Genomic DNA, 27,804 nt, shown 5'->3' on the forward strand with positions numbered 1-27,804 from the left:
AAATATGGATCTCGTAGTATTTTGTATGGAGACGGCCGCTATATTACGGCACCGCTATCCTAGGAAACCAGAGCTTAACACAGACAGTTGCTTATCCGTGTTCGGGTGGCCTGAGAAGATCAGATCACCCAAACGAAAGTCATCAGTTGAGTTACCCAATCCCTTCACAAGGATGATACCCAAATGTACAGGCCTAGTTATCTATTTTAAGTTGAAAGGTTAATAGCAGTTACTTTAGTTATAAACGATATTTAAACATAATCTACACCATTTTTTATTTAAAAAGTTTATAAAGTGGTTTTTGGGCTCTTTTATAGAGTAGTACTAAATTATTAGAGTAATCTGGGAAAGCAAAAAATATTAAAAAAGAAAAATTTTGTACCGAGATACTTTAAGGGAAGAGGTAAATATTTTTGTATTTTTTATTTTACCGTTTTGGTGCCATGTATGATTTATTTACCATTACCAAATTGCAGCTTTCAAACACTATTGATGATGGAGCAAAGGACGGACGGATAGACGGACATGGCGAAACTTGACTCGACTTGAGGGTTCCTAGTTGATTACAGAACCCTAAAAACGTGTCCGAGTTGTCTAATGTTGAGTAAATAAATGCATAACTTGCCAGGGTTAGTGAATTAGAATCGAGAACAACGTTAATCAGATTCGGTAGATTATAATGATTGCTTCCTCGCGGTGGATGACTGCGCACAATTCGCTCTGCGTACACGCATACCCATGCATGTAATCTATAGGTAACTATTACGTCGATATAGACTCTGGTCTGGTGAAATAATATTTTATTAATATTTGAGGTAATCGCTTTTATTCTGCTTGAAATAATAGTACTGAAGATGACCATGTTACTGATGACAGTGATGACTGAGTATGACCATGCAAATTAAAAACAAATATTGCATTAAATGTAAATTGATTTTTTTTTATGTATACAATTAACAATATTTTCGGATCATCTTGTTTACTTAGGTTCAGATGCGAAAATTTATGTATGATTCGCTTCCTACCAATGGGGTTGTAGACATAACAAGGACGATAAGACTTTTGACTTTGTCTTTTGATTTGACTTTGATTATCGAATAAGGTCAGATGGGGTAAGATAAACACTGGGGCAAGAATAACACTTGTAAGGATCCTTTATACTGTTACCCTTGCCCGAGTAAATTAAACTCTGTTTCCCTTACCCCACATGACCTTACTAAGTTTATTATGTGAAGAAAAATGCATGTTAAATTCTTAATCAACCGTAACTGGTCTATGTATGCGAACTTGACCTTCTTCTCTTGTTTTGAATCAATGTCAGGCAACCAGTTTTGAGCCTATGTAGCAAACATAAACCAGGCCGTCAGTCTGTACTGTTTTGTAATGATTGGCACAAAGATGATTAGCAACAGCGGACTGTAGAGGCACAGTGCACAATGCGATATAGCATCATAAGCTTTTGCTAAGGATTCACAGTCACAGCAGTGTAATTTTTTTAAATAGTTATTATAATGGCGATCTTTATCAAAAGCAAAGTATAGACGGCTATAAAACCTTGAATTGTGTTATTGACAAAATGTATTTATTTTATTTATAAAAAAAGAACTGAGAAATATTCAAGGAACTGCATAAAAATCATCAACAAATCGTATTAAAGTTCACGTTTGTCAGGTTTTCGAAAACCTTGCTTGTCGAGGTCTAGATAAAAGTCGTCTCCTATTGTTATTGACCGTTAGCGAGATTACAGGTCGTAATGATCAACCGATTTTCGTGATATTTTGTGAGCAGGTTCAATAACTAAATTATTTTTGTCGATTACGTTTTTGGAAATTTTAAAAATGACGGTGCCATACATTTATTTCATTTTAAGCTAATATTCGCGAGGTTTACTGCTCACAGACGTAGTACGTCATTACTATCATGTATATTTATACTCGTAGCGAGAAAAAATACTGGTCAAGTGCGTCAGGACTACGCTCAACAAACGCTCGTAGACTTAGACCAAGAGAAGTCTGTAACGATTTTGATAGTAGCACACGTAGTGAAAATGTCATTTATACGTCATAATTTCATAGAAGTTTGATATTTAAAATAAGCCTTGCACTGTGTTGCTATCAAAATCGTTGCAGACTTCTCTCGGGTCAACTTTAGATTTATAGAAAAAAAGAAAAAAAAAACGGGTCAGCTGCCATTACGTCCTTTTTATAATGAGAATATTTTATCGGCTTAAACTAAACGGCTGAACCGTTCATGTTCAAAATAAATTTCGCTAAAAATACAGTAATTGCACTTACGAAACTTATCCAACGACGAAGTGCAAAACAGGTTTGTTTGATAAAAAGAGATAAACCAACCTCGACCATTGTTATAAAGAGTTTAGATTAAGATATCATTGCAGCCGAGATGCAATCAGAGCATTTCATTTCAGCGCCCAACATGAATCATTCTTTCTTAGTTTGCATCATCGCTAGGAGAGTTAAGTCTAATGGCCTTACTAACTCTTAAAATGCATTTGCGATTCTGTGGTTTGTGATTTATTTTGTGTAAATGTATGAGCCTACACATAATTGTTATTTGGTAGCGTCCTGTTATTAAACGGCCCACTTAGCCGGAGGACCAAGAGCGTAGCGTTTTAATTACTAACCGATAATCTTTAATCCGATATCAGCTAATGGAAACTGTGCATTATTATTATTACATAAGTAAGTATGTGATATTCTTCCATGAGTTTTCTATTGGAGAATTAGCGAGGAGAAGGAGCCAGCTCTTTGATGATGGCACCTTTTATGTTGATTTATAAGAAAATGACTTAAAAAATATTTTTATGGGGCATGCTCAAGGTGCCTACCTTGTAGGATTTAATTTAATTTCATTATACTACGACGGATATAATAAAAACTTGCCAGTCTCGTTCTATACATTGTCAAGGACTGTCTGTCTGGTTTAGATCGCAAATTTTTAATGTATAATAGTTAACATTATGTAATATGCAATTGGCGCCATCCATAATTTATTATGTTTGTGTTTTAATTCGGATTCTTGTCTTATCAAATCTTAAAAAAAAATCGAGTTTGAAATGATGAGACTATAGATGATTTAACTTTATTTATGAAACGATTACGTTTACGCTGGTTAAACATCATAACATCACAAACTAGAATTTCGTGGTATTATAAGCTTAGGCCAAAAAGTTGTCTTAGTTTCTTTTAACGATTGCAAGACTAGTTTTTTGTTGCTACATAACAACTGTCGATCTAATCCTATGTAATCATTCAGACACGATTGCCAGTAAAGAATTAGTTTAAAACTCCGGTAGTTACCAAACTAACACTTAATTTAAATAGGTACCTTACACCTATTTTCTTTACATCTGATTTAGGTATAATATAAATATATTTCTGACATTTCTAAGTATAATAACTACTGACGAATTTATATAAATAATAGTCAATTTAATTATGAATATAGAATATAAATTAAGCATTTTTTAAATATATTAAAGGTATAATAAAATCAAGATAATGAATTCTGAAACATTTCTTTGTATTTTCCACATACAACTCCTATCTAGAATATCATGTAGGTACCTGCAAGCTAATGGCGTTAATTTCTACTCCGTCGCTAAGACCTGCGAGTACTTATCACCTGAAAATAGTTTTAATTACTGCGCCCGGAAGTCCTTTAATTACATACTATTACACGAGTACCTAAGCATCATAATTAAATAAAAAAAAAAATATAATTAAAAAAGCAAGTGGTATAAAACATATTATCAGGTTACCTGTATTTATGGCCTTACTCACCGTATTAAAAATTAATATATATTTATTTTAAAATGTGTATCAATTACTGACAATTGGTGCCATATCAAGAGTAAATAAGTTCCCTATATATAGGCCACATATAAGAATCTGTATATGTATAAGAATATACCGGGTGTGGCCTGTAATAAAAGCAAAAAAATTAACTGTAGTCTGTATTTCTCATACTGACCAACATTTGTTAAGCAACTTTTAAAAATAACTTGTGGTTTGATTTTTAATACACTTTAAAGTTTATTCTAAGGCCCAATGTATTGCAATTTTTTTTATGATTAAGGCACGACCAGCAACGTCAATCACAAATGATATGGCATGGTAATGGCGCCCATTGAAGATAATATTTATTTTGTATGAAAAATAGGAAGTCTATTAAATACATCATAATTTTTAAAAGTTGCTGAACTAAAGTGTTACCGTTTGAGGAGTACAATCTATGTTTTAATTATTTGCTCGTATTACAGGCCACATCCGGTATAGATTTTAAATATCAGATCTACCTAAAGTTAAAAAAGTGTAACTATTAATAAAAATTGTGTAGGTATAAAATATAACTCATAAATCATAATATGTAATACTTACGTTTTACAAAACAAAATATGTAGTTTTGAAGGTCAAGCCACGTAACCTCTTAATTTGAAAAATATAATTTTCCTTTTCAGTCGTCTCACCTTGCTGCTCGTCTTGTAAAGGAATGTGGACTTAATTACATGGGCTACAAGTGACAATGTCGAGTGGCATGGAGGTCGGGGTGAACCGGCAGCTGGGCCGCGCGCACTTGTCGCACCTGCCGCAGCGGCCGCCCGTCGACCTGAGCTTCCAGGACCTCACCTACACCGTGCAAAATGGACGAAGTAAGTTTTACGAGTACGATAAGCTGCAGAGATAAACGAAATCATATTTATATATAGCGGGGTGATTTAACTCTGCGGATTACTGTACTACACACTAGTATACTGTATTACACTACAGTTTTTACTGGTAGAGTAAGCGCTGGGAGCACGCAGTTAATAATGCAAACGCACAACTTTACAACTTTGGAATTTCTCAATCACCCAGGGGCCCATTTCTCAAACGATATTAGTCTAATCAAATCAAATCAAAATCAAAATATACTTTATTCATGTAGGCCTAGCAACAAGCTCTTATGAATCGTAATTAATCTTAATCTAATTATCAGAGCAATTTATTGATGTTAATATTATTCCATAATAAAATTGGATTATTATACATGTCAAATTTAACACTAAGAATTTCACAAAAGGATCGTCAAACATTTAAAAAAAAATTGTATAAAAAATACTAGTCTAGAATTTCTAGAATAAAATCTAAATGTCAAAAAAAAGCATAAGTAACAAACAAGTAGATAATATTACATCGGAATATCCATTTCCTCATCAATAATCAAATATACCTAATAAATACATAATCATTTCGAATAACAATTAATCCCACGTTGTATTATCATTCATGTAGTCCTGTGTGGTATAATAAGCTTTGGAAATAAGTTTACGCTTTACATAATTCTTAAATTTATTAATAGATAATTCAGTAATATGGTTTGGAAGTTTATTATAAAATCTTACACAATTACCCATGAATGATTTTTTAATTTTATGGAGCCGAGTGAAGGGCACTGCGAACTTATGTTTATTTCTAGTATTAATATTATGGATTTCACAATTTTTCCTAAAATTTACAATATTTTTATGTACATACAGAATATTCTCATAAATGTATTGACAGTGCACTGTCATTATGTCAATTTCCTTAAATTTATCTCTAAGTGAGTCTCTATGGTTCATTTTGTATATTGCTCGAATAGCCCTCTTCTGCAGGACAAAAATGGTATTTATCTCTGAAGCACCGCCCCACAGTAAAAAACCATATGCCATAATGCTATGGAAGTAACTAAAATATACTAATCGAGCTGTTTTCACATCAGTTAACTGACGGATTTTGCTCACTGCAAAAGCTGCAGAGCTCAGTCTATTCGAAAGAGTAGCAATATGGGGACCCCACTGGAGTTTAGAATCTAAAGTTATACCAAGAAAAACTGTACTATCAACTAATTCCAATTCCTCATCCTTCACAATGACACTTGCTTGCACATGCCTTACGTTACTACTAGTGACAAACTTAATACATTTAGTTTTTTTCTCATTTAACATTAAATTATTAACATTGAACCAATTTACTACTTTTGAAATAGCATTGTTTACATCATTGTAAGCTTGTTGCTGTCGTTTGACTTTGAAAATAAGTGAGGTGTCGTCTGCAAACAATACTATATCATGGTGGGTCTTAACAAGGAATGGCAAGTCATTTATGTAGATAAGGAACAGGAAAGGCCCCAATATTGACCCCTGTGGTACACCCATAGAGACCAATGACCCAGGTGATCGCTGTCCATTCACATCGACCCTTTGTATTCTACCATTTAAGTAGGACTTAAGTAAATTCAGTGCCGATCCTCTAACGCCGTAATAATGAAGTTTCCTGATTAATGTTTCATGACAAACACAGTCGAAGGCCTTAGATAAATCAGAGAAGACACCTAAAGCATCTCGTGACTCCTCCCAGGCATCGAAAATATGCTTAATTAGCTCAACACCAGCATCGGTTGTTGAGCGACCCCGTGTAAAACCAAACTGCTTATTATGCATCAAATTAATTAATTATAATATTATTAGTGTGTAAGTAGTCATGACAACCCATACGATTTGACTTGACAACCCATACGATTTTGATATTAGTCGAATATAGTTCGAGAAATGGGCCGTTGTCAAGTCGTATGGGTTACCATGGCAACACACTAATAATATAGACTAATACCGTTAAGCCTTGTTCGGACTAGGCTAGTATTTTAGTCTAGTGGCGAGTAATTTAGTAGCTAAACGTGTCTGAACACCAAAAAATTAGTCGAGTGGATTAGTAAGTAATTTAGTCGAGTCAATCCATTTTATTCTATTTTTTTTAGTAGTTTAGTAGCGAGTAGCACCCCCCACCACGCGTCCGTGCTCACTCGCCCGCCGGCTAAACAAGTCCGAACCTGTCGATTTAGTCGAGTTCATTAGGCAGTAGCGAATAGTTTAGCTACTAAATTACTCGCCACTAGACTAAAATACTAGCCTAGTCCGAACAAGGCTTTAGAGAAATGGGCCTCGGGGCCCGTTTCTCAAAAGCTTGTAACTTGTACAACATAAGCGGAAAGCGGATGGCACTTTTTGACAGCTTTTGTTAGAAAGTGACTTCCACTTGTATTACAAGTTACAAGCTTTTGGAAACGGGCCCCTGGTTAATACGATTATTTGTTATTATTTTATATAATTGGTAGGTGTACAAAACGGCAGAATTTATTCTGATTTTATCACAGTAAGGTCGGAAGGTTGTCGTGTTAGTCCGTATTGATGCAACATATCGGGTAAAACGAGGTTAAGTATTTTTAATAAATATCGCAGTCGTCAATGCATTGAAAGTATTATGATATATTTCTTATTATCTCATACACAAGTAATAATATTTATAGGTAGGTACTATATTAAATATCGGAGCGTCGGATCGTACAGTTTAAAGTGAGTAATATTTATAAGATCTAACATTAAATTTATCGGAATTATGGAGTGGGCCTTATAGTATCAGCTGCTCATTTATTACCTGTATATTTACCTCGTAAAACAGAGCTAAGGGTTGAAAAAATACCTTGTGTCGGCGAAAGAGTACCTGTTATAACATAGAAGTAATATTGTATGTAGGACGTCCGTTTACGACAGTACCGGTATGTACCTAGGTAAGGCACGTAGAGTCAGAGCATACCATAAACCATAACTAACTAACGTGGCATTTGGCTGTCGACATTGGGTCTACTGCAGGAGTGTAAACGCCGGTTAGTCAACAGCTAGAAAGCATTGCACGTGCCGGGCAGGGATGGGTTGTATAATGTATATCGATACTTGTATCAAAATAATTTTAATAAGGGTCGTCTTACGCTGCTAATCGATATCAAATCGGTTTCGGAGCTGCCAAAAAATATATAATATAATATATTGACTTTTATATCCGATATCGAATTGGTAAATGTAAAGACGGTATACATATATTTATTTAACTGGCTTTACATACCAATATGTTGGCTTTGACCCTGATATCGATAATGTGATATTCGTACCGTACAAAGCTTAATAATACCTAAACCATAGACAGACCAAGAAAAGTCTGCAGCGATTTTGATAACCCACTCAGTGCAAGTGTTATTTTAAACGTCATACTTCTATGAAATTATGACGTATAAATAACACTTGCACCGCGTGGGCCATCAAAACCGCTGCAGACTTTTCATGGTCTTACTCTACTACTCTGACTAAATTAACTTTGTTATACTGAATTATGTCATGTCACAAAAACCTTACGTGACATATGTAATCGGATCGGTGATTATCTTAATACGAGGACGAGTGAAGAGACTAGTTAAAATTACCCATAATGGAAAAAGTCAGGTCAGAGGAAAATGACAAGCTAACACGATCATTCTGTCATAAACACAACAAAGCCGCCATACAAGCAAGTCTTGCCTTAGCATTTAAATAGATTATGGTTAATGCTTCATAATTGTTCAATCTATGTCAATGTTAGAAGCCTTGGAAGTGAACTGAATCGCTCTAAGTATGATTAGCATTATTAAAGCATCTATAGTAGGATACATAATACATAGGTAGATATTCCTGAAGGCAAACGAGCCCGCAAGCTAATACTTTTAAATATCATCTAAGTATCTACGAATAGTTAGCCAGTAAAAAAGTTTAAAAAATCTGGTTTTCAATAACAGGGTTTTTTAGGATTTGTTGAGTAAAAATTTGCCACGATTTGGCCAGGACTCAATAAAATATTGAGAGTTAAGGATGACTCACGTTAGACCGGGTCGTGTCCGGGCCGGAGCTTCCGGCGCTTATTTTTTTCTATGACATGACAGGCGATCACTGCCCGGACACTGCCCGGTCTAAAGTGAGTCATCCTTAAATTGCTAAAGCATCAAATAGTCAAGTATTTTTATAGCAAACATTGCTTAAAATGTAACAAAAATATGCGAAAATCATTTACTAGCGTGAAAATGACTATCGTAGAATTTTCAGTTATCGCAAAAACGAGCATAGTGCGACTCGCCTCACTAAATCCGTAAATCCAATGTTGCCAACTCGGATTTTGAAAACATGCTAGACTAATGTCTAGATTATGCCAAAATTATGCCAAGTATTTTTAAATATGCTGAAAAATTGCTAAAATGTCACTTGAATTTAGACACTTAAAATAATATAGTGTCTAAAAATATTCAGTAAAAAACAATTATGTAATTATCTGATCAAATCTGCAAAACGGAACTCAAATATGTCAAATCCACGAAAACATCAGAGGTCAATTTAACTGAATTTAATTGCTATTTTTATTAAAAATTTACTCATATTATAGTCCGTCGACAAAAGTCAAAATTCATGTGAAAATATGAACCACATAAGGTGATGGCGCATACTGCCAAGTTGGTGCAAATTTGACTTAGATTAAATTATGCTAAAAAATATGCCAGATGCTAAATGGAAAATTTTGGTGCCAATGCGAGTGAAAATATGCCAGATCTGGCATCATTTATGCCAAGTTGGCAACACTGCGTAAATCGCCTGTACGGCCGCGCGGCCTGGCGAAAGACGCGCACGTGAGAGCACCGTGCTATTCCCATTACATTTGTTTTGCTCCACACTGTCCTAAAACTTTTGTATACCTAGACATAGGCTTAAACTAATAACGCATAGACAGATAGTCCCCATACGGCTAACCTGCCAAAAGTGAAGCCGAAACACGATCGATGTGTGCGTGGAACGCTCGTGTTTTACGCTCAGCAAACACACACATATATACAAAATATGTTGCCAGTATTCATTTGCTTCTCTCAAAGAAGGGGAATTTTAACATCATCCACACTTGGTTATTAATAATTTGGAAGTGTGTAGATTCGATTTTGTAGCAAAAGCTTTTGTTTATTTTGGGATTTATTGCATTTCTGTACTTTGTGAAATGAGGATTAAATAAATAGCTGATAAGTTTTTACTATTTTTATTTATTTAACAAATGTGCATAAAACAATAAGAATAAATTTAAATAGGACAGAGCATATTCGCCCGTGTTTAGTCCGTTTCCAATGTTTCCTTATTGCGTCATTCCGATTTAGACTATTTTTTTCCTTCCATCTCGCAGACAGAAGTGCATCAGTCAGAAAACTGAAACGAACATTGTAGCGGAACTGCCTGAGCACGCAATGGTTATAAATAATAACACTCTTTAGGTATATTACAAATATAATATTAAAGAACGTACATCTCAATGTAAACAATCCGATCAAGTCATAATAGTGTCAAGCAAACAAAATTAGAATATTGGCGAAATACAAAATTCAAATAAAATTATCATAGACATACTTACATTATTATGAGCCAGTACAAAACTAGTTTATGCACATAAGTTTATACACATTACACTGAAACCTAAATTTAACACGCCCTCTTAATGTGTATATACTGAATAAACCCAAGCTTGAGAATAAAATAATAACTAAAACACAACAATATTTAAGACAAAGAACTAAATAATGCCCAATCCAGACATACAAGCGTAGTGCTTTACCTTCGGCAAAGCCTTAGTTAATATGTCTGCCAACATGAAATCCGTTGGCAAATAAACTAACTTAATGTCCCTATTCTCCTTTAAAGCATTTCTAATAAAATGGTACCTTATATCAATGTGCTTGCTTCGGGAATGAAACACTGGATCATTGGCTAGGCAGATTGCTCCCTGATTGTCTGCATTTAAGGTTACTTGTGCAAACTTACCCAATCCACCCAACTCCAACCAACTCCAACTCCAACTCCACACCATCCACCATCGTCCAACTTCACACCATCTAGATGAATCATCAATGAACGTTATAAAGTATTTACCGGTGGAGGTAAATACTTTATAATGTTCATTGATGATTCATCTAGATGGTGTGAAGTGTATTTGCTTAATAAGAAGAGTGAAGCGTTAAATTTCTTTAAGATTTATAAGAATCATGTTGAGAATTTGACTGGTAAGAAAATTATATACCTTCACACAGATAATGCTGGAGAATATTGCAGTAGAGAGTTTAATGAATATTTGCAGAATGAAGGTATAAGAAGAAGATTGACTATCCCTGGTACACCTCAGCAAAACCCAGTTGCAGAGAGGATGAACAGGACATTAACGGAAATGGCTAGATGCATGTTACTTTCATCAGGCCTCCCACCAGGATTTTGGGGTGATGCTGTATTGACTTCGTGTCATATCCGAAATCGATGTCCCACAAGTACCTTAGGAGGTGAAACACCGTATGAGAAATGGCATGGTCGGCCTGCTAAGATAGGTTACCTGCAACCCTTCGGATCTAGGGTCCACATCTTGAATAAAGAAGAAAACAGGGACAAATTTGCTCCACGCGGCATGGATGGTATTTTCGTAGGTTACCCCAGTGATAGAAAAGGATATAAGATTTGGTTGCCCAAAGAACGAAAATTTGTTGTATCTCGAGATGTCAAATTTCAAAAATTCATTGAGCGGAGAAATGAGTGTGAGTATCCTAAGTCAGATCCACTGGAAGTCAGAAATGATGAGGTACAGACCTATATAAATGAGAGTCCGCAACCCAACTTAGTGGAAATAAACTTTACCCCCAAAGGTAATATCACGCAACCAATCACCTGCATTCCTCAAAGTGAACAAACTGAAATACAAACTGAGGGGGTTCAGGAAGTTGGAAGTCATTTGGAGCAGCTAGAACCACACGCAGAAAACATCCAAGTATCAACAGTTGATTTCGTACCGATTGCAGGTCCATCTTATACTCCTGAGCAAGATGTCGGCTCTCATAGAGAAGAGAGTAAGATTATGAAGAGAGGACCAGGTAGGCCGCGCTTAGAAAGAGGGCATATTGGAAGACCAAGAAAAATTTATCAAATGGTTGAAGTGAAACAAGGAGTTGAAGCAGAACGTGATGTAGAGGAATCATCTGACAGCCAAGATTTTGAAGATGCAGCTAAAAAGGTGGAACCAGAAATTGAAGTAGAAAGTAACACAGAGGAATATTCTGATTGCCAAGACTTCGCTGGTGCTGCAGAAATAACTTTGAAACAAGCATTGTCAAGTGAAGAAAAACAGAAATGGGATGAAGCCATTTTATCGGAGATAAAAAGCCTAGTAAAGAATGACACCTGGGAAGTTGCAAGAAGACCGGTCGGTCGTGCCATTGTAGGTTGCCGCTACGTTTTAACAACTAAACTGAACGTCGACAAGACAGAAAAGAAAAAGGCGAGACTCGTAGCGAAAGGATACAGCCAAAAATATGGTGTTGATTATCATGATACTTTTGCTCCGGTAGTCAGGTTAGATACCATACGATTGTTAACAGCACTCGCAGTTGAACTCGATATGGAAATTCACCAAGTGGACATTAATACAGCCTATCTAAATGGCACATTGGACGAAGAAATATATATGGAAATACCAGAACTACTTATGGAGAGTCTACAGAAGTTCTTGGAGTTGGAAGAAGAAGGGTCCGTCATACATGAACGGGCTAAGAAAATGTTAACCGATATTAGCGCAGGAGGTAATGCATGCAAACTTAAGAGGTCATTATATGGGTTGAAACAGGCTGGACGTCAATGGAATGCCAGGTTGGACGAACAGCTTCAACGCATGGGTCTGAGGCCATCGTTAAATGAACCATGCCTTTATTTTCAAGACATAGACATAAATACTAAACTTTTTGTTGCCGTGTACGTTGACGACATCTTGATAGCCTCACAAAATAAGGTTTGTATAGAAAAGTTTAAAAAGGAACTGGCCAGCGAGTTCGAACTCAAAGATTACGGAATAGCGAAATATATTTTGGGTATTGACATTGAAAGAAATGTCAATGGCAAAATTAAGCTGTCACAACAAAAATATGTTGAAAATCTTTTACAGAAATTTGGTTTTGAGAACTGTAAGGGATCCGTATCGACTCCAATGGAAGTGAACTTGAAATTTGAACCGTTACAGTGTGATGTAAAATCAAAAGAGCGATATCCATACCGGGAATTGATCGGAAGTTTGATGTATTTATCCGTGGGGACAAGGCCCGACATTTCAAATACCGTTTCAAAGTTAGCACAATTTGTAGAATCTCCGCATAAAGAAGCATGGGTTGCTGCAAAACGTGTATTGCGTTACTTAAAAGGGACGAAGGGGTACGGTCTCATGTTTACAAAAACGGGTAAGTCGTTAGAGGGATATTCTGATTCAGATTGGGGAGGTTGTGGATTGGATAGGCGTTCATATTCTGGTTATGCTTTTGTCTTAGGTGGTGCATGTGTGTCATGGAAGTCTCAGAAACAGAAGTGTGTTGCGACGAGCACATGTGAATCAGAATACGTTAGTTTAGCGTCATCGATGAAGGAAGCGATGTATTTGAACAGCTTGCTAACTGAAATCGGATTGGGTAAGTTTGCACAAGTAACCTTAAATGCAGACAATCAGGGAGCAATCTGCCTAGCCAATGATCCAGTGTTTCATTCCCGTTGCACGCAGCAGCCTTATTGTCTGAAATACAATTGAAAGTTACAAGACCAAAATTATGACATTGGGTATCGCGGTCAGACTTTGACACATACTTATCAGAACTGTCTTTGTACCGTTCCTTATTGTCATTCATCTTGCATTCGAAGGCTTTATGGCCATAACCTTGGCATTTCCAGCATCTACCTCTGAAGCTGAAGTCAGTTTTACTGGCACCACTCACTGGCTTAAAAGTTTTCATTTTTGCAATAAAAGCTCCATCATCTACGCCTTTCTGCTTCCTCGAACAAAACTCTTCGATGATTTTTACCTTTAGAGCCTCTGGATCTGGTAATTCATCTCGGGACTCGATGGCGCACCTAAAATTTTCAAAACTTGGTGGGAGACTGTAGAGGAGCATTATGGAGATTAAATCGTTATTCATATCAATTTTCATATCGGCCAGTTTATTCCTTACGTCAAAGAAATGCATGACGTGCTCCCGAATATCACCATCTTCTTTCATCTTGTGGAGCAACAACTGTTTCAACAAAGTCGCCTTTTTAGCTGGTCCTTTGGACGCATGCACGCTTTCTAGCTTCAGCCACACATCTCGTGATGTCTTGCAGTTACGCAAATGCCGCAATTCGCTAGGACTGATAGCAAGTATGAGGTCCGACTTAGCCTTTGCATCTCCGTTGCTCCACTTGAGCGCTTCTTCCGGCTTGTTTTTGGCGTCCGGCTGCAAGCTACTCCCATCCACATAGCTCCAAGCATCGTTTTTACAAGAACTGCTTCAGCTTGAATCTTCCACGTCGCATAATTTTCTTGTGTAAGCGATTCTATTTTGACAGTAGTATTCATTTTGTTAGCCTCCCTGCGCCAACACTACTTCTTCATCAAACACACGTACCTCAAATCAAGCGTACCTAAAACAGACTCGACTGCAATTTTAAATATACCTTGGGCTCTCTGGGCCCATAACCATTGTAGCGGAACTGCCTGAGCACGCAATGGTTATAAATAATAACACTCTTTAGGTATATTACAAATATAATATTAAAGAACGTACATCTCAATGTAAACAATCCGATCAAGTCATAATAGTGTCAAGCAAACAAAATTAGAATATTGGCGAAATACAAAATTCAAATAAAATTATCATAGACATACTTACATTATTATGAGCCAGTACAAAACTAGTTTATGCACATAAGTTTATACACATTACACTGAAACCTAAATTTAACAAACATTACACAAAATAAATATAAGAAAAAAACTAAATACTTACCTAAATAATTAAGTTAATTATAATTTTCTATAATGAATCAATGAAATTCAATTGAGCGTATTTATTTTAGAATGTAGACGTCATGTCCCATTTGGAGGAAAAAATATTCACTACACTGGCAACATTTAGAAGAAATGGCGGCTGACGAAAATTTGGAATTTTGTATTTACGATTATGTAAAAATATGACATTAAACTCGATACTTACGCGTGAAATGTAATATCAGGCGGTTTGTTTTTATTATATGATGTGTTGTGACACCCATTCACTGTACAAACAACCATCTTTCCTGTAGTTTTTGATTTTTAAACGGGAGGTGTACACAAACCGATTTGACTTTGAGTACTGCGAGGGCCGTTCGAATACGATGATACGAGTGTGACGTGACGTCGCACTTGAAATGGCTTCACTGGGGGTGTACGGACTAGGTATCTATGCCTTATAAATCTATGGACATAGGTATATTTTTTTGAAAAAAAAAAGAGATAGTCCTTATCTTAAAAGAAAACCCAATAACGTTGTCTTTACGCTAACTGACATTAATTACTTAAAAGTTTTTTCTAGATAGTAAGTATGATTAGGTTTTCTGCTGAGATTATAATCATTATTTAATACTACCCTTTATTACCTTTATTATGATGTTAATGACAAGAATTTGTAGGTAAGTATTACCTACCTACCTATATTTTGTTTTGACAATATCATAGCCAGTTAGATAAAAGTCAAATGTGTAACTTTCCTTACTTTAATATTCAATCCATCTTTAAATATTATTCTTTATCATCATATACATCTACTTAATGAATAAATATACCTACCGATATAGTAAGCATAATATAATAATAGAAATACGGAAGACAATGACTATAGAATAAACACAAGGTTAAGGGGTTAAAGAGCAAACGACTGAAAGCTTGACAAGCTAGATGATTTCTGACGTAAGCAAATACGGTTATAAATTGTCATTTATTGATCAGTATAAGAAAAAGGAAGTACCAAAATAAGACTCGGGCTTAGATATTTTAATCCTTTGACGGATTCACATTACTTACTATAAATGGGACTTACTCTTCTTCCTCGCGTTATCCCGGCATTTGGCTTCGGGTCATTGGAGCCTGGGGTCCGCTTGACAACTAATCCCATGATTTGATGTAGGCCCTAGTTTTTACGAACGTGACTTCCATCTGACCTTCCAACCCAGAGGAGAAACTAGGCCTTACTGTGATTAGTCTGGTTTCCTCACGATATTTTCCTTGACCGAAAAGCGACTGGCAAATATCAAATGATATCTCGTACGTACGAGTAAGTTCCGAAAAACTCATTGGTACGAGCCGGGGCTTGAACCCGCGCCCTCCGGATTGAAAGTGGCACGCTCTTACCGCTAGGCCACCAGCGCTCCTAAATAAATAAATGGGACTTACAAAACCAAAAAAATCCATCCATCCACCGAATAAAGAACCTACTCCTTCTGGGTAAAGAAGTCTTCAAAAGGAGAATGTGCGAATTAGGTGTTAAGAAAATTAGAAGGTTTATTAGGGATATTTTTTACATGTCTCTGTTTGGCCCGATGGTTGACTGGTAGAGAATGCCATTAGGCATTAAGTCCGCCATTTGTACATTATTATTAAGGTTTGTGCAATAAAGTTTAAATAAATAAATATATATAGTAAGGACGAATGCCGTAGTCATATGTAGAGTGCACCGGCGCGTTGCACTCACCGGCTGTGGCGCAAGGAACTAGCTTTCTGTTGCCAGACTCGAGTCTCCCGCCAAGGACGCTGAGACGCTGATTAGGGCTTCTGAGAGGGGTCGACGGACTTACTGCACGTGACTTAGCTCGGAAATGCGATCTATGTAGAACCCGTTTAAAGTTAGCGCAACTTAAGATGCACTTAGCTGAATCACAGAGAAATATAAGTTTACTTATTTATCAATGGTTGAAGGCAAACCTAATGTAGAGTCACTGTTCTAAAGGGTTAGTTTAAAACTCTGTATTGCTAACTATGTAGACAACTGAGTTAACTTTAAATCTTAAAATGTAGTCCAATATTTTCTTGTTCTATAATTAATCAGGTAATGCAATTTTCACTTATGGCAACAAAGTTATAAAAGCCCGAATTATGTCCAGAAAAACGTGTCTTAAACCTTTGCCATAACTTCATGAGTCTGTTAAAGTTCACCAAATTTTGATGGCTCTTGCAGGAGTTGCAGGGAAGCTACATTAAACTGGAATATAAATTCTGTATAATTATGAATCTTATGTTGTCGTTCGAAGTATTTTCCTAAATACTCGTGTTGCGTCATTTTCCTTAGTGTAGAAAAACAAAAGAGATGCAGAACCGTATTTACACAATACGGCAAAGTGAGGCCATCAGGCGAATTAAACTAACATGACTTGAATCGAATGCGAAGCGGATGAACTACGCAAGCGTTCATGCTTGAATATACATATTACTTTTATATTCGAGTAGCAGAGTATCTAAAATATAAAACCTACAGGCCTGCAAATTATCAGGGCATGCAATAAAAATTAAAGTACAAAAATAATATAAATACAATTTGTAGATTAGTAAAACGAAGGCTATGTAATAAGTAGTATGTAAGGAAAGGGATTAAATGTAAAATATAATGGCCAGGGTGCAGACCTTAATATGTCGAGAACAACGGTAGTTCGATTAAATTTCCTAAGGAGCACAGGGCTCAAATGATCAGCAGGCGAATTTTGAATGGCTTTATCCACGTGATAAATCATCCGTCACTTTTTAACACCGCTGGATTGAAAGTGAAGGACACCGTTATAACACACTGTCACATAGACAAGAATGACCATCATATCCGTACAGGACCCTAAGAAGTAAAAAATAATACAATGTACAAAAATATTTCATCAATGCGCCTAATTGATAATATATACTTACGCCTATTTTCGATTATTACGATTATTTTTGATATAACGAGCTAAAACTATGTTAAAATAATTCAAAACTGACAATTATACTATCATGTCTGCTTACCAATACATATAATTACCTCATACCCGATCACGATAACATAATATAAAAATATATATTAGACTATATATTTCAACATTGGTATTTTAACCAAGCGGATAATTCGCCTTTTTATATAATTATTAAGGTTTCGTTTCTCAAGGAGTCAAACCCAAATGTATCCATATATACAGTTCCCAACTTGTTTTTCGTCCGACCAACGACACTGTTACAGAACTCGCACTTGACCGATTTACTTCAGTCGATAAGCCTGCCTGGACACATTATGCTACAGATACTATCATTCTCGTTAGCATTATGATACATGTTAGTCTGTAAAATTACATGTTGAACCTATTCAGAAAGAATGTGAAGGCTAAATATATATAAATATACAGGGTGTTTGGTACATCGTTTGCCAAATTAAAACGGCAGATAGTTTGAGTCATTTGCTATCTGCTCATGTCTAGAAGAAAAAAATTGGCCATGTTTTTTTTACTACTGTTCAAGTAAAAATTTAAAATTTACGATAAGCTGCCATAGAACTGAAAAAAAAAAATTGCGCAAATTTAAAAATTTCTAGGCCTGGGAAGATAGCAAATGACTCAACTTATCTGCCGTTTTAATTTAGCAAACGATGTACCAAACCGCCTATATATTCATGTAATATATACCTACTTACATTACACATACGTATATGATACCTACAATATATTTAATAATACAACATTTTATATGTTACGTAACTTTGTTAGATGGCTCGTCAACGAAAGATCATTAATATTTTAATATTGACGAAATAATTTGCTTCCTTTTTTTGGTGATGTCAGTTTAATATGAAATGTTCGTACTAATTTTAACCTGTTCTTTCACTCCCCAACCTACCTGATCGTCTTGACAGCACGATATTGTGGAGTATAATCATGACAACATTCCTGGTTACATGCGGTGAAGATAACTAATATGTACAGTCGACGTCAAAGAGATCTTTACGACTAACGTTACAAAAAATTATTTACACGACTTTATTGTCATAGCATTTAGGTCGTGTAAACATTTTTTTGTTACTTTGGCTGTAAATTTCTCTTTGACGTCGACTGTACAGATAAAATGCTTCTATATTCGACGTACGACTGGTTTAAAATAACATGAAATAGAAAAATGTTGATATCGTATTGCGTACCTTATGAGTCTGAGTGAAGTATTTAATAGTATTTGATAGCTTATTAACAAATAAATGAACTGCTAGTTAAAACTAAGAAGCGTAATTCTACCAGTTTATCAGAAGATTGTAAAATGTCAACGATGACTTTATTCCTCAGGTACTGCAAGTAGCTTATTCAGGACTTGTACAGTGCGAAACAGAGCCTAAAATTAAAACAAAAGGAAAATCACAAATTACTTAAAGGAGCACGTCAGTTCGACGTTGCAACAAGTATACCCATAGGCACCTATTAGTACCTAGGTATTATTTTTCTTTGCATTGCATTCTTTCGACAGGGAATGAATTATTACATCGTAGAGGTACATACCTATTTAATATTCTCAAGTTACTTACGGAAAATATTGAAGAAAAAATATTCATGTTATCAGGAAAACCCGTTTTTAGTGGAAACGCGTTTTACCTAGTTGAAACTAGTTTTCCTAAATTCCTGGGTGAAAACGCGTTTTCACGGTAAAATTTCATAATATTATGTGGAATGTGAAACTTTTACAATTAATCCTTGGGTTCGAAATCCATGTATACAACATTACATCCTACAAGCACTTCATTCCTGTAAAGTTTTGCATCTGCCTTATATTCCCCATAAAGGACATCCTTGGGCATTTCTTGATTGTCCAAAAAAAAATCTTTTACTTTGTGTGTGCCCTAAAATAAAATAAAAAACTCTTGCAATTACAATAATAACTTATGTATAACTAATAATTTCATGTACAAGGGTGCCAAGCTAGTACCAAGAAAAGACTGCAGCGATTTTGATAGCCCACGCAGTGCAAGTGTTATTTATACCCTCATAATCTATCTCATAGAAGTTTGACGTTTAAAATAACACGTGCACTGCGTGGGCTATCAAAATCTCTGCAGACTTTTCTTGGACTAACTCTAGCTTTGCTCATTAAACGCTCCACTTACATTTGGTATAGGACAGCTTTCGACTTCTATGGCTTCTAAAAATGACTGGAACACATCGTTGAACACAGTTTTTATGATAGCACAAAATGTGTCCTTTAAGTAGTAGTATCCTGGTTTGTACCCTCCTTCTTTCTTTATAGAAGCTGACAACTCCAACTAAAAATTGAATTGCATGATTATCGGTTCTAATTTAGCCAATTAGGTATGTTATTATTGAATTAAATTTCTTTTTTAACGCCAATGATTGTCTGTCTGTGTGTTTGCTGTCTGTCTTAGAAATCGATTCAGCAGTTCGAAGACTATCAGCTCTTTTCCAAAATGATGTAAGGCATTTTTGGCATAAAATGGATTTATTTGGCATATATATACCCTAAGGGGGTAAAATTATCCCAATTCTTAGCAAAATTATCCCAATTATTAGTTTCCACGTCCTCGGCAGTAAATTGTACTCACAATGATGTTCTCTCCCAGTGGCCACGGAGTTATTATGGATACATCAAACACATTAGTGGATCGATTGAATTTCCTTTGTGTCACTGATATATCAATATCCGATGTAGGCGGATTGCAGGGCTCCAATTTTCTAAATATAGGAATCCCAGGTCCCTAAGGAGAATTTGGTTGTAGGTATAGAGTTATTGACAGGTACAAATGTATTCAATGCTTGGTGTAAAGTGTAAATAATAGTAAGAAGCTCCCATTTCAATGTGTTTTTTTTTTATACAGGAGAACTCAAGTCTACTTGTATTCAAATTGTATTGTTTAATACAATAAACATTTTCTCATATTTTTTCATACATCTAATAAATAAAAACCATAAATATTTTAACATAACCTTACCAATATTTTACCAGGAAAACTCAAACATAATATCAGTATATTTGCAAGTACAATAAAAACACATAATGGTGATGCCAACATGGTTAATTCATCGTATATAAACGTAAAGTGATGAATCGTTCCTTTTATATAGAAATCAATGATAGCATGATACAGATTTTAGGGTTACATAGGAATCTCAAAAGAGAACCCTAATAATATTAATTTTATTTGTTGTCCGTGGGTCTTTAAGTCTCTGTAGTTTCCTGTTGTAGATTTTTGTCTAAATTCGTATCATCAAGCTAAAAATTTAATTTAACCCTCGTGCCTTGAAACCCTTGAAACGCTCAAGATTCCACTTTTCGAACCACATGCTACGCTCGTGGTTCAATTTTAGAATCTTTCGCTTGCTCGGGTATCAATATTAACACGAGAGGTTAAACAACAACTTGTTGTAAAACAAATAACTAAGTAATGAACTGTAATATGACACTGGTTAATTTTCGGTTATTGCAAGCAATTGTTTATCAAGTAGGTATAAAATAGTATGTTAGCTCAATCGGTTAACCCATTTTCACTCAGATAAACATATCTGCTCTGAAAACTCTATTTTATTTGACGTTTTAAAACAGGAGGCGTATTCTGATTAAAATAACAGGGGGCGTGTCAGTCATACCATGACTAACGTGTCGTTCACAACACAACAAATCCAGATCAAATGCTGACCTGTTATTAAGATCAGAATGCGACTCCAGATCATATCTGTCTGGCTAACATGATGACAGTAAATTATGTACCTAATCAGGAAAATGCTAAGGTTACATATATACAAGTTCAAATTGTTTATTTTATGTTGTGGTTGAGCAATTGAAATAGGTATTAATATAACTAAACGTAACGTACATACCTAGTAAATATTTCATAAGTTATATATGGTGAATTGAAAAAGTGTGTGATATCGGGGCTGAATTACTTATTATAAGAAAGTTTTCTGTTCTACAGAGGCTGCTTATCATTTGTACTCTATTCGAGTTGGAAAATAAGTTCTGAATTCTGTTCTGTTCTGTTCTGAAGTTCTGAATGTTAGAAGCCGGAACAACTAATAGTTGCCTCAAAACAAGACACCTATGTTTAGGTTCCATACAAAAAAACAAGATTCTTTTTTTTCTGCTTTAATTATGCATTATTTTGAAAAATGTTATAAGAACCATAACTTAAAAAAATAGTTTTTCGCAAAAAAAAAACGAATTTCCTCTTTTTTAGCGTTTTAGCCCGTAGTGAGACAAGTAGGTACCAGTCTAACCTTATGAAGCAATCAATCATTGAACATTATGGAGTGAAATTAACAGATTGTATTCCTTTTTTGCGCTGTCAAGGCATTTTTTTATACTATGTCAGTGGCAAACAAGTATACGGCCCGCCTGTTGGCAACCGGTCACCCTAACCTATGGACGCCTTCAACCTCCAGAGGTGTTACATGCGCGTTGCCGGATGCTAGCCTGCACGCTCGTCGAGTTCTGGTAACTTTACTCATCTGCAATTATAGGTCATTTGCCCTAACTAGAAAAGAAGTTTACAGTACGTATGGTCCTACTTTCCCGCACTAGTGCGGGAAACAGCACTTTCCGTGCGTAGGTATGTCAAAAGTTTAAAGGGCCATATGTACTGTAAAACGTTGCACGATACTCGTGTCGATTTAAAACACTCCCCTCGGTCGTGTTTATTTAAACTCGTTTCGAATTTCCTCTTTTCCGTACTTGTATCGTTAATAACTATTGCAGTGCAGGTTACCTGTACTACACCTTATTCTGGAAAATACCATAATGAAAACAACACCATTGTAAATGTAATACCTACACATAAATACTCTTTTGCTAGAATTTCCTCGTTTACGTTCTTTGAATCTGGTTAACCTCTGATACGATTGTGTTTATGTTAATAGATTGATGTCGGGTATAGGAAAAAATACAGTTTCATAGTCTTGGCAGCGATTCATGTTATTTAAAAAAGGCGCGTATATTCATCGCCCTGTTTAGGGGCACGATAACAATCAATGTTAGCAATAATTTCAGTGGTGGATTTGTAGTCTTTGCCGCCCTAGGCCTCAGGCTCTGTAGCCGCCCCTTTCTCAGCATCCATCATATTGACTAGGTACATTTTGATTTAGGTATCTCTTTTTATCGTTAGCGAATTTTTGTCACAATTTGCCGCCCTTAATATCTTGCTGCCCTAGGCCCGGGCCTACTTGGCCTTGGGGCAAATCCGCCACTGAATAATTTGAAAACATCATAATTTGTTATGTAATGTAACCATTAAAGAGTGTAAACCGTTTATCACCATAATGAACACCATATACTACTAAAAGAAAACCAACAATAATGCAGCCATCAAATACAAGGTGTTGGGTACATCGTTTGCCAAATTAAAACGGCAGATAGGTTCGGTCATTTGCTATCTTCTCAGGGCTAGAAATTTTTAATTTGGCGCACATTTATTTCTTCACTTCTATGCAATTTTTTCGTAAATTTCAAATTTTTACTTGCGTAGTAGTAAAAAAAAACCATGGCCAATTTTCGTTTTCTAGGCATGAGAAGATAGCAAATAACTCAACCTATCTGCCGTTTTAATTTGGCAAACGGTGTACCAAACATCCTGTGTATTCAGTACATATTTAATTACTCGTTCTACCAATAGTACGAGTATTAAAGCGTACTAATTTCACAGGGCAAAAGTGTTTCGAGGAATTAACCGAGGTAATTGACTAGCTATAAGTTCAAACGTCAAAATATTCAACTTTACTCTTGTCCTGACTCTATGAACATGTAGGTATCTATAAATAGTACTATTATTGTTCAGTGTAGGTATATTAATTATTGTTTTCATCCACCTGACGGCAGTATGAGTTCAACAACTTGGCCTGGCTGTCAATGTCACCTCCTTTTTAGGGGTCTGTACCTCAAAAGGAAAACAAATCCTTATAAGGATCCATCTGTCCGGCCGTCCGTCATTCCTTCCTTCTGCCTGTCTGTCAAGCAAGACCCTTTATGGCCTTTATTTCGGGAACGCGCGTTAAGAAGGTATCGGGTTGAAAGTTCCTTGAACTGTGAAAAAATCAAACTTCTAAGTTAACGTTAATACAAAGATCCGGCCGATTATGCCGCAAAAACACGTATACTTCAAAGTGAAAACTTGAAAGTGAATCAAAATGTATAGGGTCCCGTTGACCTACAAAACTATGAAATTTGGCGAGTAATTTGTTGTCTTACACTACAAGTACCGAGAAAAATTAAAAAAAAATAATTTGTATAAAATAAAAATTTGTTAAATTAATTTGTTAAATTTGTACGGAACCCTCGGTGGGCGAGTCCGACTCGCACTTGTCCGGTTTTACTATTAGTATTTTAGTTAATACGTTATTTTAGCGTGGGTTTTACGTCATGCATTATTTTTGTTTCTATTTACTTACTCGTATATACATTTATTTGCCGTAAAACAACGAAATTCTTGTGTTTATGCTCGATATCTGCAAATCATACTTTAGGTGTTGCTTCTGTGATATTTCGTTCTACTTATCATTATCACGGTGACACATCAGTCTCAGCGAGTTCACTACTCTCGTCCTTGGCCTCCTTACACACCATGATATTACCTCTGTTTTCCATGGCTTTACATAATACTGCGTGCTCCACCTAAGTAAGTATAGGAAAATTGTTTTATTTTTGGGTATCATACGTGATTTGAATGTGTTTCAAGCAGTCAAGTTGTTACAACTAGGTAATCATCAGTTGTACATCAGAAACGTGTATTTTTGATGGAGCTTTGTTGTTATTACAATCCAAAAAAATAAAACAGTCACGCTAGAAATTCGCGGCCTCAAAATGAACATTTCTATTGATAGCAGATTTTAGTAGTCATTCTGTGGCTCTAATCTAACATGATCACGCCTAGTCTTTGACAATGCCTGCCATTTTTTACAAGAATGTAAAGTACGAGAGTGTCGCATGCCACGGTATTTAGACGATAAAAGTGCAATAATATCCGTAGGTAGTACAGTCAGCAGAAGGAGATAATAATTATGCGGGTGAGACACCACATTTACACACTCCTATTCTTTTAACAGAAAAGTGAACTGTGATCAGATCAGGTTATAGCTAGGTACTTTTGCTGCTGACTGTAACCGCGAATGTATACTTATCTGTAATAAATTGATTCTGGTGTATTTTCTAGGCACTATTGTCTGGAAGTTTTTCAGGTTTCACAATGACCAACAATACGAGATAATGAATACTTACTAGACATAATAGTGGCAAGTTATCTAGTCTATTTCAACAAGATTTGTATAAGAGTGTTGTAATAAAGTGTAATCAAACCGTCCACAACACTTGTTATTTTTTTTAGTTCTGCTGTACTGTAATAACTCTAATTACCCATACTATGACAAAAAACTAAATTAGAAACTATCATACTCATTTGTTTAGATTTATTTGTAGAATACTTGGTGTTATTATAAAGAAAGAAAGATTACTGGGCTTAAAACATTTTTTGATTGTCGATGAGGATGACAGCATGATCATTCCGGTTTCTTGCGATAACTGTTGTTGTTTTATGGCACCGTAGTAAGGCATACGAGTACAATGCTGATAATAGGATGACTGTTGCGAACTCGCGGTAAAAAATAATCCGCCGAGCCTTGACTCCGGTTTACTTGAGCTCTTGAGGTAATTATGGGCAATTTACAGTGATCTGCGAATTATATTTGACATTAATCGTGACCCCTATTGCAGAACTCAGTGTGGTTTTGAAAATAGTGCATGACTACCGAAATAATTGACTTGGCATCCTTTGTTTGGTTTTATTCAAAATGATGATAAGGCAAGATTTGTAGAATAATTGAAAAATATTATTTAAGCGCTGGAAGTGTACAAAGAAAACAGCGGCTGCTTTTCTCGTGCCTTTCTATGTAATATTTAGGTACATTACATCATAACATACCCTTGACGGTAACTGATTATATCGCGTGCTTGCAACGGGACCTTGCAATGCCTAATATTTATAATATCGTGCAAATCTTATAATCTTGGTTTTGGCCTCACGTGGAGGTTTTAAATCCACCTAAGAAGAGAAGTGGTTTGTTAGATATAATTACAATCATGTTGTTAGTTTTAGACTCAGCATCTGCCCTCCTAACAATAAGTGCAATGACTCATATTAAATTATCATTAAATAATATACCTTGTTCTCATACAATGTGTCAAACAAGCGACTGAGATTTCAAAATTAGTTATTGCACTTATCGTTAGGAGGGCAGAATCAAATACCTAGATAGTCCCCTAAGATATGTAATGAATGAAATTAATGAAAATGAATGAATGAAAACACCTTTGTTACCTTAGAAATAAGGTTGTATTCCAATGTATTTGGCTACTTTGACCGTTACTATCTATTTGATGCTGACTGTATCCCGGTCATTAGGTACTCGAAATTTCCCGCCACCGTGCTTGAAAGATAAAATACTAATTAGGTACTAATAAATAGAGATGCCACGAATATTCGGCAACTATTCGGTATTCGGCCTATTAGGCCACTTTGCCGAATATTCGGTATTCGGCCGAATGTTGCCTACTATTCGGCCGAATACCGAATATCTGTGGCACCTACCTAAAAAGAAAAATTACCAAAAACTAGGTAATATTTCATATTTAAAATGTATTCTTGGAAAGTAGCTGAATACGAAGGCACATTTTTGAGCATTTGTTGATTACAAAATATTTATTTTTATCATGGGTCTGATTTGATTGATTCTAACTACATTTATTAATTCTGTTCAACATAAAAATATAAATCTTAGCAAACGTTGTCCTTTGTTGACGAATAGTTTTCATAATGTTCGCATTTCATGCCAAATATTCGGTCGCCGAATATTCAGTATTCGGCCGAGAGAGGGGCCGAATATTCGGTATTCGGTATTCGGCCAAATTCACTATTCGGGGCATCTCTACTAATAAATATACTAGGTAGGTACGTTGATAAAATAAAAAGGCAAGAGTCCGCGGGGATTTTTATAAAATATCTAAGATTGCTAAAGGAAATTAATCCGTGCGATCAAAATAATGACGTGAACAACACTCGCAAATAATTACTGACATAGGTATTAAAATATTGTTTTAGAGAAGTACTTAACTACATATAATTATATATTTTTACATTGTAAATTTCGTTTGCGAACTCATGCTAATTGCTAAGCAATACATATAACTATTCTTTGAAGCTGTTTTATGACTTTAGCGTATTCGTGTTGATAAATTATTAAAATGCGATATGACAGACATACAGACGGACCGGTTCCTTTTTACCCTTTAGGTACAGAACCCTAAAAAAACACACAATTTAAATCTTAACTTTATTTACCGGCAGAATCTAAACTCATCCTTCGCGGGATCACGGGCGAGTTCCGGTCGGGGCAGCTGACGGCGATCCTCGGACCCTCGGGAGCCGGCAAGAGCACGCTGCTCAACATACTAGCTGGATACAGGTATAACCATTAAGCATATTCATTTCAAGTTAAAAAAAAAACTGATATTCATACAGTATATACAGGATGAAAATTTTACCATCAGCCATACTCTGCATACTGAACAACTTTTATTATTTATGTTTATACTTATAAAATAATTCAGCACGCGATGTATCGTTACTTTTTTTATTCAAAACGTCGCACTTCCTGACGTGACGTAACTACTATGACAAGTGATGACCATGTTCGCAACGCCACGCTACATTTTTTTTTTAATTAATTGCACTCTGTTGGTTAAATTAAAATCGCTTTCGAGAAATGAATTTGCGGCTGTATTAAAAATACTAACTGCATCTAAGCTCTATTCAACAAACTAGAAAATGACGACATGTTACGATGTCTACGTCTACGTAAATTTCGAAAATATAATATACGTTCTTGTTGTACTTGTCCAGGAAGTTCTACCTGACGTGTGAGACAAGGAAATTATTTGCGTCAATATGTTGTGTTTATGCTAAGTTGTAGCTATAAAAACAATACCTAACATCATCTCAGTTTTCGGTAAATCATAATACCTACTTATGCAAAAAAGATATAGGAACATATACCTATACATGACTGATGATAATACATAA

General features: G+C 35.6%; 2 protein-coding genes across 2 annotated transcripts in view; one reads left to right on the forward strand and one right to left on the reverse strand.

The window, feature by feature from the left end:
• The first annotated feature begins 4,462 nt into the window (after nt 1-4,462).
• Nucleotides 4,463-27,804, forward strand: part of LOC134663836 (ATP-binding cassette sub-family G member 1-like) — a 34,064-nt gene continuing 10,722 nt past the window's right edge. Inside the window, exons 1-2 of the mRNA XM_063520352.1 lie at nt 4,463-4,672; nt 27,070-27,187. Coding sequence (XP_063376422.1) covers nt 4,546-4,672; nt 27,070-27,187 — 245 coding nt within the window. The 5' untranslated portion in view covers nt 4,463-4,545. The remainder of the gene's footprint in view (nt 4,673-27,069; nt 27,188-27,804) is intronic.
• Nucleotides 19,222-20,774, reverse strand: LOC134663570 (uncharacterized). Its single transcript, XM_063519978.1, has 4 exons — nt 20,677-20,774; nt 20,290-20,442; nt 19,837-19,992; nt 19,222-19,572 (listed from the first exon to the last, which is right to left on the reverse strand). Exons 1-4 carry the CDS (start codon nt 20,755-20,757, stop codon nt 19,420-19,422), a joined length of 543 nt encoding a protein of 180 aa, XP_063376048.1. The 5' UTR covers nt 20,758-20,774; the 3' UTR covers nt 19,222-19,419.

Source organism: Cydia fagiglandana, chromosome 1, assembly GCF_963556715.1.
Source record: "Cydia fagiglandana chromosome 1, ilCydFagi1.1, whole genome shotgun sequence".
In the NCBI taxonomy this organism is placed as follows: domain Eukaryota; kingdom Metazoa; phylum Arthropoda; class Insecta; order Lepidoptera; family Tortricidae; genus Cydia; species Cydia fagiglandana.

Bases quoted from the DNA above. Each gene is read 5' to 3' on its own strand.
- LOC134663570 (XM_063519978.1), bottom strand. From the start codon at position 20,757: ATGTTGGCATCACCATTATGTGTTTTTATTGTACTTGCAAATATACTG. The intron at 19,993-20,289 runs GTGAGTACAATT...TTCAATTTTTAG, and splicing joins CACTGGGAGAGAACATCATT to TTGGAGTTGTCAGCTTCTAT. The intron at 19,573-19,836 runs GTAAGTGGAGCG...ATTTTATTTTAG, and splicing joins AAAGCTGTCCTATACCAAAT to GGCACACACAAAGTAAAAGA.